The sequence below is a fragment of the Schistocerca americana genome, chromosome 2 (genome assembly GCF_021461395.2).
Source record: "Schistocerca americana isolate TAMUIC-IGC-003095 chromosome 2, iqSchAmer2.1, whole genome shotgun sequence".
NCBI classification, from domain to species: domain Eukaryota; kingdom Metazoa; phylum Arthropoda; class Insecta; order Orthoptera; family Acrididae; genus Schistocerca; species Schistocerca americana.
The window spans coordinates 650930510-650944709 of NC_060120.1; the positions used below are offsets into that span (position 1 = coordinate 650930510).

The 14200-nt window shown below is 42.1% G+C and overlaps 1 protein-coding gene across 4 annotated transcripts in view; it reads right to left on the minus strand.

The window, feature by feature from the left end:
- The window catches only part of LOC124596282 (transcription initiation protein SPT3 homolog), a 123458-nt gene that overhangs the window by 27590 nt on the left and 81668 nt on the right, over positions 1-14200 (minus strand). For all 4 annotated transcript variants that reach the window (XM_047135372.1, XM_047135375.1, XM_047135373.1 and 1 more), the window contains one exon: positions 8533-8678. In XM_047135372.1, the coding sequence (XP_046991328.1) occupies positions 8533-8678 (146 nt within the window). The remainder of the gene's footprint in view (positions 1-8532; positions 8679-14200) is intronic.

Here is a 14200-nt window from a genome sequence, read left to right on the forward strand (position 1 = left end):
CTTTTGTTAAGACTGGATAGATTTGGTGCTGGCAGTACTTTCAACAGTTTCAGTATAGTTTTAACAGTGAGTGTAGGTGGGAGGCAAAAGTTCATTCCGGCTATGCCACAAGTTGTGCCGTTCACCAAAATACCACTATTATGTAACTTGAATTTAATCTCCCCCCCCCCCCCCAACTATTTCCCATTCTTATAGCAATTCATGATTACAGTTCCCAGGGCAAAATCTGAGTAGATCCAATGTGCTCTTACCTTGGGGACAAAATTTCCTTCAGGCATTCTGTTGCTTCTGTTTTCGCTACAAACACTTCCATTTTGCATGTCAGCACATCAAGCTGCACCCTTCTCGCTGAACAAATGGTGATGCTTTCCCTTAAGATACTCCTGTATGTGTTTCCTACCTGGTTTGTGAATTAGCTCATAATCAAACTCGCTGAGTTTGAGGGCCCACCTTGTTAATTTACTTGAAGGATCTTTCAGCCCTAACAGATTTCTATGATGTGTGATCCATTACTGCCTTAAATTTCTGGCCATATAAAGAACAACAAAAACATGTGATCTCATGTATAACCACTAGCATTATCTTTTCTGTAGTGGAGTAGTTATGCTCTGGTTTGTTCAGCTATCTAAGTGTATGCTCTACATGTTCCTTTTCATCGATATTCTCACTCAGAATATGACCAGCCACCTCATGCTGTTGTTGCAACAGAGGCTAAATTCCTTCTCAAAATGAGGAGAGATCAGCACTGGATCAGAAATTAGTGCTGCCTTCAATGTTTCAAACACTGTTTGGAATTTCACATCCTCCTTAACGACTGATTCAATGGTTTTGCAATCTATGCAAAGTTTTTTACAAATTTTTGAAATAATTACATAAGTCCAGGAATGAATGTAGTTGTTTCAATGTCTGTGGTGTTCCGAAGTCCTGGATTGCCTTTGTTAGGTGAGCATCAGTTTGAACATCTTTCCCACTAAACATGTGCACAAGATAGTTCACCTGTGTCTGTGCAAAATGGCACTTACCTGTGCTAAGCATCGGACACACTGAATATAGGCTGCTGAACACTCTTCTAAGCATTTCACATGTTATGGCACATCCTTTGAGAATAAAATGATTTTTCCAAAAATACTATGCTTGTTTTAGGGCTCGGTCCACGTAGCAGCCCGTCTAAAAACCTCAGGAATATGGAGGATGTGTTTTTGACCTCAGAAATATGGAGGGTGCATTTATGACCCCATGGCACTGTGAAAGTTGTCTTTGGTCTATTCTCTGGGGCTCCCTCTAGCTGGTAATATCCACTTCTTAGATCCATCATTGTTAAGTAGTGGCATTGTCCTCAGTTGTCCAGTGTTTCCATAATACTAGGGATGGTATATGTGTCAGCGACAGTCTTTGGCTCTGTTATCCCTTCCACCAGTATGGTGATCTCTAAACTCATACATTACAGCTTGGGTATCCTTTGATGTGTGGTACAGCTTCCCATTACTATTACTACCTGTAGATACAGTGCCACACAACAGGTGTTGCTGGTAGAGGACCATCCATATTAAATAAAGGCATAAACAACAGTTGCATTGCCTGCCGATCACTGCCTTGCAAGTGACCCTCTTTCCTAAGTACCGCTGATACATTGTGGATTGCTTGTGGCTCTGGTCACCACATGACTTGTCAATATCCTCTCTGTCTAATAATCTAAAGTGGCAATCATTAAGCCCTTTGAAAACTAACATCATCCATGCCCAAGTTATCCCATCTTACAGGAACCATAAATTCGCCATTATACTACTTACATGCATTATGCTTTTGCGCACAAAACAATGCATTTTGTCCAATCCCTCATTATTCACCAGTGAGTATACCTCGTATAATGCTTCACATGGTAAATCGGTATTCACAAAAACCCACACCAACTTTCCCATACCTGCCAGTATCACATCATGGGAGCTAACCTTTAGCGTGCATGTTTGCAGTTTCGCTAGCAACACCATCATGATGGGTATGATGCGCAACATTGCCTCATTTGCAGCTATAGCCCCCCAATGGAAACAAAGATCCACTGAGTTCTGCTTTACGCTGTGAAAGATCAATTTTAGCATGACATCTGTTGAGAAAATCTAATCCAAGAATTGCTGAAGACCCTTCACCCTTACACAATAACATTTCCAAATGCTCATGAAGAATTTCTGTTACTATACTAAACCTTAGCAGCCTCATACCTAATGACCAAGTTACTGTCACCAACACCATGTAATTTGAAATGTGGAGACCCAAGTCTCTTCCTACCTACATTCAGGTTGCCGACACTGCTTCCGTACATGACCACCTCTATGTCCACATCTACACTCATGCTCATAAATTAAGGATAATGCTGATACATGGTGAAACAACACTATGTCCATCCGGTGCATCTGACCTGCGGTCGTCATACGGTGGCACTGGCAACAGTTCACGTACGCAGAGATGTGTTGCTGCATGTTAAAGTATGGTGCAGCGAGTTAAGTGTGCAGACGTTTTCAGATGTGCTAATGGTGACTGTGTGCTGAAAACGGCTCAAAGAACACATATTGATGACATTATGAGGGTTACAATACTAGGGTGACTGGAGGCTGGTCAAACACAGCTGGTCGTAGCTCAGACCCTGCATGTGCCACAAAATGTGATATCAAGATTATGACAATGATTCCAGCAGACAGGAAACATGTCCAGGTGCTGAAGTACAAGAAGACTGATATCTCACCACCAGTGCCCGCAGACAGCCAAGGAATACTGCAGGTCACCTTGCTCGAGACATTACCGCAGCCACTGGAACAGTTGTCTCCACACACACAGTCTGGAGATGACTGAACAGACATGGTTTATTCACCTGGAGACCTGCAAGGTGCATTCCACTGACCCCTGGTCACAGGAGAGCCCGTAAAGCCTGGTGTCAAGCACACAGTACATGGTCATTGGAACAGTGATTCCAGGTTATGTTCACGGCCAAGTCCAGGTATAGTCTGAACAGTGATTCTCAACGGGTTTTCATCTGGCGTGAACCAGGAACCAGATACCAACCCCTTAATGTCCTAGAAAGGGACCTGTAAGGAGGTCGTGGTTTGATGTGTGGGGTGGGATTATGATTGGTGCATGTACACCCCAGCATGTCTTTGACAGAGGAACTGTAACATTTCAGGTGTATCGGGACACCATTTTGCACCAGTATGTCCACCTTTTCAGGGGTGCAGTGGGTCCACCTTCCTCCTGATTGATGATAACGCATGGTCCCACCGAGCTGCCATCATGGAGGAGTACCTTGAAGCAGAAGATATCAGGCGAACGGAGTGGCCTGCCTGTTCTTCAGACCTAAGCCCCATCGAGCACATCTGGGATGCTCTCAGTTGACGTATTGCTGCACTTTTTCAAACCCCTAGGACACTTCAGGAGCACCAACAGGCACTGTTGCAAGAATGGGAGGCTATACCCCAGCAGCTGCTCTACCACATGATCCAGAGTATGCCAACCCATTGTGCTGCCTGTGTACGGGTGCATAGTGATCATATCTCATACTGATGTCTGGATACATACGCAGGAAACAGTGGCGTTCTGTAGCACGTTTTTCGGGACGTTTTTCTCAACTTATCACCACTACCACGGACTTACAGATCTGTGTTGAGTGTGTTCCGTATGTGCCGATGCTGTTAGTGCCAGTCTTGTGTAGTGCCACGTTGTGTGGCACCACATTCTGCATTTATTCTTAATATATGAGCACAATGGTTAGTACATCCACTTGGGGGGCAGTGTCTGTCACCTGTAATCACATAGCAACGTTGAGAACTGTGGCCATGTCACCAGAATTCTCCACCCTCACTCCACATGACATCTCAGTGAAAATACCATGCAGAAAAAAATCTAAACCTCTATTTTCAACTCCCCACAGTAAGACTATTGGTTACTGCAATTTGCATCAGTTTGTACGTCTGCTCAGTGATCTTTCAGACCAAACCTGAAAAGGCCTCTACTGATTCATTGCACTTCTGTGTTAAAAATACTCAATTCTTCTTGGAAGAAACTTATGCTATTTTGCTTATGATAAAGCTAACATAAACAATCAGCCAACTGTTGAAACATCTCTGCCTTACTAAGAACTTTGTGACAAAACATATGCTTTTGCTTCGCCTGACAATCGTAAATTAGCCATACAGACAGAAGTCTTGTCTGATCACTCATTGCAGCAGTATTAGTATCATTGTTAATGAACATAGTTACAACTTCAGTCATTTTGCAGGAGAAAGATGTTATTAAGCTAGTTGCATTGAGAGGAGCGGAGGGTACTCTCAACTTCATGTGACTCATTTTTGCAACTGTTGCAGAACAACCTGTAAAGCTACAGCCTGCATGCGTAACTCTCCCTACTGCTGCTGGAAATTCACATGTAACAATGCCTATACTTACTCTGGCAAAGAGGCAACTATCTCACCTTTAATAGCAGCAGAACATGTGTCTGGCATTTTGAATGACCTACAACTGCCATTTACAACAAGAATGACAACAGCACCAACAAACACAAATACACAAACTTCACTAAACACACGCAAAAAATTATTATCTAGTAGTCCTTTCACTGTCTCATTGCCCAACTGAACTCAAAACAATCTTGTGCCAAATACCCAAACTGTCTAAAATTGCTACATGCAGCTGGCACAGCCTTAGTGCCTGACAACTCATACCTGCGTTAAATACATTTGCTTACGATTCCCTCTAAACTGCGATAAATCTGCAGGCTCCTGGGGCCTGACGAGGGCAACTTGAAAGTTACGATGAAGATCCCTACATCCTACCATGGCCAAACAAGGTACACATACAAGACAAAAGGTCAATCAATAAAGGAAAAAACTTCGATTCACCAAACCACATTTGTGCCAGTACTGTGAGAAGACATTGATGCTGATGTGTTATTGTCGAATCGTTGAGATGACAGTTACTGTTGCCACCAGACACAGTGGTGTCAGAGTATCTGATGATCACTTCTTGATGCAAAATTGTAGCAACCTAGGCTAGCACATGCCACTGCATGTCAGTATGCTGAGCAGTGGTGTAGAATGGTTGGGTGCTATTCCTTCGGATGCTAGTAACACAATGGTATCTGCAATGACAAATTACTCGTGTGGATCCATCCTGATAATAAATTTATCAGGCTTTTAGTGTCATGCAGCACGCAGGCACCAGGTGCACTGCAGAAAACTGCTGATGTGCCTCGTCAGTGAGTTATGACACTGGTACTGCAAATCAGTGAACTGCAGCCAGTGTGTTGTCTTGAAGGCGCAAGTGGGGATAGGAGGCTGTTGCTCATTACAGATGTTCTGCAATTCAGGTCAGTTCTACAACTCAGTACTGTCACAGACAGACCATCGTGGACTTTGGTGAGCAGAGCTGACTGCGTGATTCAGGTTGACAGTTGTCATGAAGGATGGGGCCTGGCCTCCCTCCCTGGGAAGACCAAGTTGGCAGCAGATGTTTACAGAACATGACACAACTGGACAGTGTGGGAATGACAGCATTCAGATCATCTAAAAATCATCCTCATTCAGTGGGGGGGGGGGGGCTGCCAGCAAACCAGTCTTCTCCTCATCTGTAATGTCCATGTATGCTGCGATGGAAGAATATGGCGGTAGCTCGCATCAGGTTGGGTGGGTCTTGGTATCAAAGTCAGCAAGCATGTAGTAGGCAGATCATCATCAATTGGCTTTTTGTGATTTCACTGAAACTTTATAGACCACCATTCTCTCTGGTAATGGGGATACGGACAAAATGATGACATGACTTAGTGTGTCTCTGATCCCCAAAAGCTCCGTTATTTAAGAAGCAGAGCCTTCATGTATGACACAACAGCTCCAGGTAGATGACTGAATTTGTCCCGGTTTATCGGACTCGTCAGTGTTCTTTGCCTTGATGCGTTGGCTCGATAATTATTCTGGTTTGCTGAGCTCAGGTCTTTCATTACATCAAACTGGCCTGCTATGACGTATCACAGTATTTGCTATTTTGTTTAACTTGCTCTGAGGTTTTTTGACAATGCCTGCCTGGGGCCTTGTCTTCTGCTACATCAACAATAAGCTGTATTGATATTCCCATTGGCACATTGGCCCAGAGCTGGTCTCTTCGGTTTTGTGGTTGCTGGGTGAAAACTTCAAAAAATTTTGGCATGCACACTGAATAAGTCTGGGGCACAAGAATATGTTTTGGTATGTTATAAGGTGGCTTTTTGGAGACAAAATTAGTCTTCTGTAGAAATAAATCTTGACTACACAGACGCTAAAAAGAAAAGAATACACGGCAATGATGATCTGCAAATTGGTCACAAAATAATATTCATACAGGTGTCAAATGAAAAAAAATTGTAAAGTGTGGTAGCCGATGGATGAATGTGTGATGCTGTAGCACAGTTTCGCTGCGCATCTGGCAAGGATAGTAATCATGGGTAAAGTATTTGCAAATTTCATCACGTATATTCAACTGGACAGTAATCATGCCTCGGAGATAGGCACGCGAGCAGTATATACAGACTCTCAATTTTACAGAGAATATGTACTTGGGCTCAAGGAAGCCAGTTGGAGTAATCCGCGAATTGCTCGACATCTGAATAGGAGTGATGTCACTATTCGACAATGTTGGCAGGAATGGGTGAACCAGGGCTGAACACAGTGTCAAGAAGGAAGCGGTTGACCTAGAGAGGCAACCGAACATGAAGACCAAGCAATCATCATAGAGGCACTCAGAGCCCCAGATTCATCATTGTTATAAGTCCAATGTGCAATTAGTGTTTCAATAACCACAAGGACTACTAACAGGCAATTCACAGAATGGGGGTGAGCTAAAGATGCCCATTCTGCTGAGTACTACTGACCTCTGTACAACAACAAGCCCATTTGCAGTGGTGTTAGGCACATCCAGCCTGGAATCTCATTGACAGGAGCAGAATTGTCCTCACTGATAAGTCCTGCTTTGAACTGAGCCCCGATGACTGGTGAGAACCTGTCTGGAGACACTCCGGACAGCGGTGGGATACCAACGTGACCAGTTGCCCAACATACAGCCTGAAAACCGAGAGTGATGGTCTGAGATGCTATTTCTTTTCATGGCAGGACTTCTTTGGTTGTCATTCATTGACACACTCAACACAGTGATACATCAACAATATTCTATGACCAGTTTTGTTGCCCTTCATGGTAAGCCATCCTGGGCTTACACTTTAGCAAGATCATCCCCAACCACACATGGCAAAAGTTTCTACAGCTCATCTTCATGCTTGACAAATCCTACCTTGGCCAGCACAGTCACTGAATCTCTCCACAATTTAAAACGTATGTAGAATTATGGGCAGGGTCTACAACCAGTTCAGAAGTTTGACAATCTAACATGCCAATTGGACAGAATTTGGCTCAGCTTGACATCAAACAACTCTATCAATTAATGCCAAGCCAAACAACTGCTTGCATAAAGGGCCAGAGGTGGACACACACACACACACACACACACACACACACACACACCACTGTTGTCTTTGGCTGCTGAGACAGCCAGAGACTGTGGGAGTCCCTTACAGACTCAATACAATTTGTAGAATTAAGTGAGGCAACATCATTATCAGAAGTGAAAGTAGCAAGTGGTATACTCCATAAAAATTTAATGAGTCTTTTATACTACTACTACTACTACTACTACTACTACTACTTCTTCGATGACTCTGTATCACAAATGTTATCAGTAGAAAATTGGTGCAAAATCCATAAAGATTTTCACATTATGAATGTCTGGTTCAAAGACTAACCTTTGACTCTAATTAAGAAAGTGTAATGTCACTGACATGGAAATGTGAAAGATGCTATTTTCTTTGTCTATACCTAAACTAATACGACAAAAGAGTATGTCACAACAGTGAAATACGCACAAACAGGCTTAAGATGAAATGAACATTATAAATATAGGCAAGAGAAATGTAAATGTCATAGTGAAATGATGTTTTAGGTACTTGGCATTTAGAAAAAGATCGGTGCCAGTTCATGTTTACAGTTTTATCCATTAATTGACGTAACAACCAATGGCCTCATACCTTTAATATTATGTAAGTATGTAGCACAGTTTCATTGCTATGTTGGTTCATCCTCTTGACTTAAAAAAATCTGGGTAGTCTTATTAAAAACAGAAAAAAAAACAAAGTTTATACAGCACATGAAGATTAGTATATACATTGGTAGTAGAAACCAGAAAGTGGAAATTAGTTGTCTTGTTTTCTGCACCAGAAAAGTACAAGTAATGCTTACAAATGTTAACAGTTAGGTAACAATGTTTTTAGTTGGACCACCACTCATTAGATACAGAGGTAAATGTTCAAGTACCTGTTAACTCCACACAGCACTCCACCACAATAAACAGTTGGTCTATAAGTAGAGAGAGTGCTTAGTTCCTTAATGGTAGCTATTCCATCACAGCTTTGCATGTGCTTCAAATATCATAACATGATATAAAAAAGAAAACATGTTTGTCAAAACTTACAGAGTATTTGACACCCAAGCGACTTTTCCTTTGGCAATCTTGGAAGTTTTTCACCCTTTGAAAGAAGCCACATATTAAGCCTAAAACCACTCTTCTTTGGTGCAAATGTGAAGGACACTGTCCGAGCAGCTGCATATTCTAAGTATCTGCAAGAAAAAGGTTTTTTTATTTGAAAGAACTTTAAAAATTATTATTATTATTATTATTTCTTTACTTTCTCAGACGTTAAGTCTGGTTAAAAATGGGAAGTGACGCGGACCATGATCAAGCGTCACTTCCTTTTAACTGTACGGTATATGTTATATTGCATTTAGGAACTTTCGGGTAATTGAACATGTATCAATAATTACGGATTTCTGTAATTGTATATATAAGTTTGGATGTAGCTGTATTGTATTGATGTACTGGTGGATATTGTGTGGTATGACTCCTGTAGTTGATAGTATAATTGGTATAATGTCAACTTTATCCTGATGCCACATGTCCTTGACTTCCTCAGCCAGTTTGATGTAATTTTCCATTTTTTCTCCTGTTTTCTTTTGTATATTTGTTGTATTGGGTATGGATATTTCGATTAGTTGTGTTAATTTCTTCTTTTTATTGGTGAGTATGATGTCAGGTTTGTTATGTGGTGTTGTTTTATCTGTTATAATGGTTCTGTTCCAGTATAATTTGTATTCATCATTCTCCAGTACATTTTGTGGTGCATACTTGTATGTGGGAACGTGTTGTTTTATAAGTTTATGTTGTAAGGCAAGCTGTTGATGTATTATTTTTGCTACATTGTCATGTCTTCTGGGGTATTCTGTATTTGCTAGTATTGTACATCCACTTGTGATGTGATCTACTGTTTCTATTTGTTGTTTGCAAAGTCTGCATTTATCTGTTGTGGTATTGGGATCTTTAATAATATGCTTGCTGTAATATTTGGTGTTTATTGTTTGATCCTGTATTGCAATCACGAATCCTTCCGTCTCACTGTATATATTGCCTTTTCTTAGCCATGTGTTGGATGCGTCTTGATCGATGTGTGGCTGTGTTAGATGATACGGGTGCTTGCCATGTTTATTATTATTATTATTGTGAATAATTCAAAATCTGCCACTAAAATTAGAAATCCTTTAATGGTACTTGAAGTCAACTGTTTGGAACGCATCTTCCATGAGAAAATGGGATACAAGAAAGCCTTCTATGAAGAACAGATCAGAGCTCATACCGCACAATGAATTCACAACAAAACAATAAAAAAATTATAAAACAGATTTGTCTTGTAGTAGGAACACACATCACCCATGTTTCTGATAGTAGTACAATAACATTCATAAAATACATATGTGCAGTGATGTCTCTGAACCGTGAGCAATGGCCTCACCATAGGAACTAAATTTATTTTCAGTACTGACATCAGAAATCATCACATGCATTAAAATCATAAAATGTTTTTGTAATTTACTTTACACAGATGCCGAAATATCTGATAAAGCACTCTTAGCAATTCTGGCTCCAGTCAAGAAGCAATATTTGGTCAATAAACTACTGAAACACATGTCATCCCTAGGGTTCAAAACTTTAGTTCTCAAATTTGAGAGTGCAGTGTAAGGAGTTCCTGTTTTAAAGTACACATGTCTTCTATCCACAAGAGAAATGCAACTACATTTCCCAACAGCAAATCAACACACAGCTTCAAAGAAATTTCCATGTCCCTTCACTTTCAGTAGGCATTCCATACAGTCCTGCATTGTTCTTTAGTGAACAAAAGAAAAGTTTATACCATGTATTAGACCAGATTTGCGACTGGATTCTTTACTATCTTTCAGACTGAACTCATCAAATAATTCTAACATGGCAAAGTAAGCAAGTTATGGTAATTTTGGGGGTATCCTAAGGAAGTGTTGTAGGGCAATTACTATTTTAAGAATGTTAAGAAAATGTACCTTCCACATGAACCATTGGCAGTGTGCCTGAATGATAGCGATAAGTATACCATAGGTGCAATCACTACAGAAGGATATCTGCTGGATGACCAGACAAATGTGTGGTGCCTGAAGGAGGCCAACATTTTGGATGATTGACTGATCTGGCCTTATAACAACAGCCAACATGGCCTTGCTGTGCTGGTACTGGCACTGCAAACGGTCGAAAGCAAGGGGAAACACAGCCGTTTTATTTCCTGAGGTCATGCAGCTCTACAGTATGGCTAAATGACGATGGTCTCATCTTGGGTAAAATATTTAAGAGGGAAAATAATCAACCATTTGGATATCTAGGTGGGGACTACTCAGGAGGATGTCTTTGTCAGGAAAAACAACACTGCCAGTCTACGGATTGTAGGGTGGAATGTTATATCCCTTGATCAGGAAGGAAATTTAGAAAATTTAGAAAGGGAAATGGTAAGTTGAAGTTAGACCTAGTGGGAGTTAGTGAAGTATGGTGGCAGGAGGAATGGGACTTCTGATCATGTGGGCACAGGGATACAAAACAAAATCAAGTATAGGTAACTCAGGCGTTTATCTGATACTGAATAAGAAAACAAGAATGCGAGTAAGCTACTATGAACGGCGTAGTGAATTCATTATCATAGCCAAGACAGATACAAAGCCAACGCCAACCACAGTAGTGCATATTTATATGTCAACTAGCCCCACAGATGATGAAAAGATTGAAACACTTTATGACAAGATAAAAGAAATTATCCAGATAATTAAGGGAGAGAAAAGTTTAATTGTGATTGAGACTGGAATTCAATAGTAGGAAAAAGAAGAGAAGGAAAAATAGAAGGACGATATGGATTGGGGGAATAGAACGAAAGAGAGGCAAACACGCCTCTCACTGATGTATAGGCAGCAGCTTCTGCTCTGAAAGCTGAGCTGGTGCCCTGCAATGCTAATGGCGAGCCCACGGTAGGCTGGCAGGCTTTAGAAGCAACAGCTGTTGACATCATCAGTGATGTGTTTCTTCCCTCCGTAGCAAGGAGCCCTGGTGGCCCTGTGCTCCGCACGTCAGTGCAGCTGTGCGCAGGATACGACACTCTGCCCTCTGGTAGGAGTCAGACAGTGGCTGGCACTGAGGTGCCAAGTCTTATTAGGAACTCAGCATTGGCAGCAGCTTGCACGCACAGCAGGTCAGTGGGGCTGTGGCACCATGTCCCACAAACATTTAGTGCTGGCGGCAGGCACAGCCCGGTCTCAAACCCATGGCTGTTGCTGGCAGTGTCCAGTTGTCTCACTGACTGGCATAGCTCTGGTGCTGTAGTGGTGCTGCTAGTCTCTCGCAACAAGAAGTGATGCCTGCCACCAAAGCCACACTTACTTATATTCCTCTGGCACACATTTGTTTCACCAAAACCTGGGACCTCATTACATGGTCCACAATAAGAGACTTTCCCTAGTGTGTTAATGTCACCCTGCTTGCTATTCAGTTACCACTAAGCAGTGCAACTTATTGTTGCACTCAGCTGTCCTCACCTCACAATCTACTTGCATATCTGTTATAGTGACGGTGTCGCAACACTGGCAGCTACCAACTCGCAGCAGCTAATGCAATGCTCCATGGCAGCTATCTCACTACTTATTACCCTGGCTAAGGACTTACAGCTTTTACCCACAGACTGCGTAGCGGCACTACGCTGCCCCCTCCATAGAGAAGACCCAGTCCCTCGGGTCTTGCTCCACCCAATTCTCTACTGTAATTACTTTTACCCTTATCTGTAAAACAAGTACATAATACTAAAATGGCTACTCCTAACTATTACACAATTGCTATTTGATCTGCAGCTTCATAAATCTATCTTTCATTCCTCACTCGGGGGATCCAGTCAACGGGAACTTTAACTACCCCTGGAGTGAGTTTTTCCATGGCTTGTTGTTTCAAATACATCAGAGTTAGGCAGTGTAAATTGGAGTCACCATAGCAATACGAATTGTGATGCTCAAGGTCACTCTTACCTGTTAACCACTGTCCCAATACTGTTCCACATGCTGCAACATTTGCTCTGCAGTGATCCGCCCCTCCTGTGCTGCTACCGTGTGACTCAATGAACAGTTCGTCTCAGTTCCCAGGTGTTGTTAAGAAAGGTATGGTTTTGTTTGGACAACATCTCTAGAGGTTCGTCTGCTCAATACAGCTGTAGCTGTGTCTCACTCGGCAGAGTAATTTCTGTTGCAGTAGCTGGTAAATGATATGTGGGCCCTGTAATACTGCAATCTGCCCCGTTTATTAACAGTCCACTACCTCACAATTCTAATCGTCTTTCCCACATAGCAACTAGCAACGACTACTATGTCATTGTACACCGAGTATATCCAATGTAAACCTGCTCCCAGGAAATACTTTTGGCAGGGACGTCCTTCTGTTTTACCTCTGAAACATCACATGATGCATGTGCTCCCATGCATCGAAATCTCAAGCCTGGCATACTGTGGCTACCTCACTCTGACATAGCTGAATCGCATACTCTCATCACCATGTGTCAATAACCATCTTCAGCCAATAGTACCACCCCTTCCTCTCTCACTTGCACAAATTTTCCAACTGCTGCTATCTTCACCAGATAAGCGCACACTATGTAACACCTGAACAATGCATGCTTGCTACTGGTGCCTTTACTGATATGTACAACTGCACATTACCTGTTGTTACACCCACCATAGCACAACGGTTGTACAATAGCAAGTTCTGTTTGCTTGGCTCTGCTACTACCTATAATTCTTGGAGTAATTCTCCTCACACTTTACTCAATCCCTCTAGATACTGCTCAGATGGCAGCAAGGTTGAACTTACCTGTGAATGTAGCATATGATGGAGGCTTCCTGCAAGTTTGTTAACTCCACTGCTGCATCCCATATAGTATCCCCTAGTGATTGCAATAGTCTTGTCATTGTTATTCTTAAATCTAGTACCTGCACCAGTGTTTGTACCACTTCCAGATCTTGTTTCAGAGTGCTAGCCGAGACCCTGGCATAATCCACTACTTCCTTAGTAAGCTGTCAAAGCATGCATGTTGTTTAACAAGCCACTCTCCAAATACACAATCTGCATGGAATGCCACTCCATAGGTACTTTATTTGCCTCCACTAACCCCCTTGTGGCCTCTGCTGTAGCGTTCAATTTGCATCTAATGCCCCGAAGATGGTCTTCAGTATTATACCCTCAGCATGTATCTACCCCCCTTTCACTTCCTGAGATGTTGTGGTACCAGTCCAGTCATCTCCTGCACCTGCTCCTCTAATCTTGCATATGTCCCAAGTTACTTCTAGTTCTCCTTTGAGACCTCTCTCAGACTTCCACAACTATCCATTAACTTCTGTACCCCTGAGAACATCTCTTCCAGCCTCCTAATTTTGTTCCATAATTCCCACACATCAAAACCTAAATGTAATGCTTTGCGCCTGGATAATATCACATCTGGTTGCCTGGAAAGGGAAACTTCATCGTCCAGGTGATGCTCTTGTAGTGCCCCCACTCCAACCCTAGCATTCTTCTTTTCTCGCCGCTCTCTTAAGGCAACATGAGGACAGGGATCAATATCACTTCCCTACCCACAGAAGCCTGCTGTCTCCGAACAGCACATCTTAATGCACTATAAATCCTACCCCGACACAAACATGTAACCTTATCTAAACAAGGTTAACGCCCTAAACTATATAAGCTGGCATAAGCTGTCACCAAC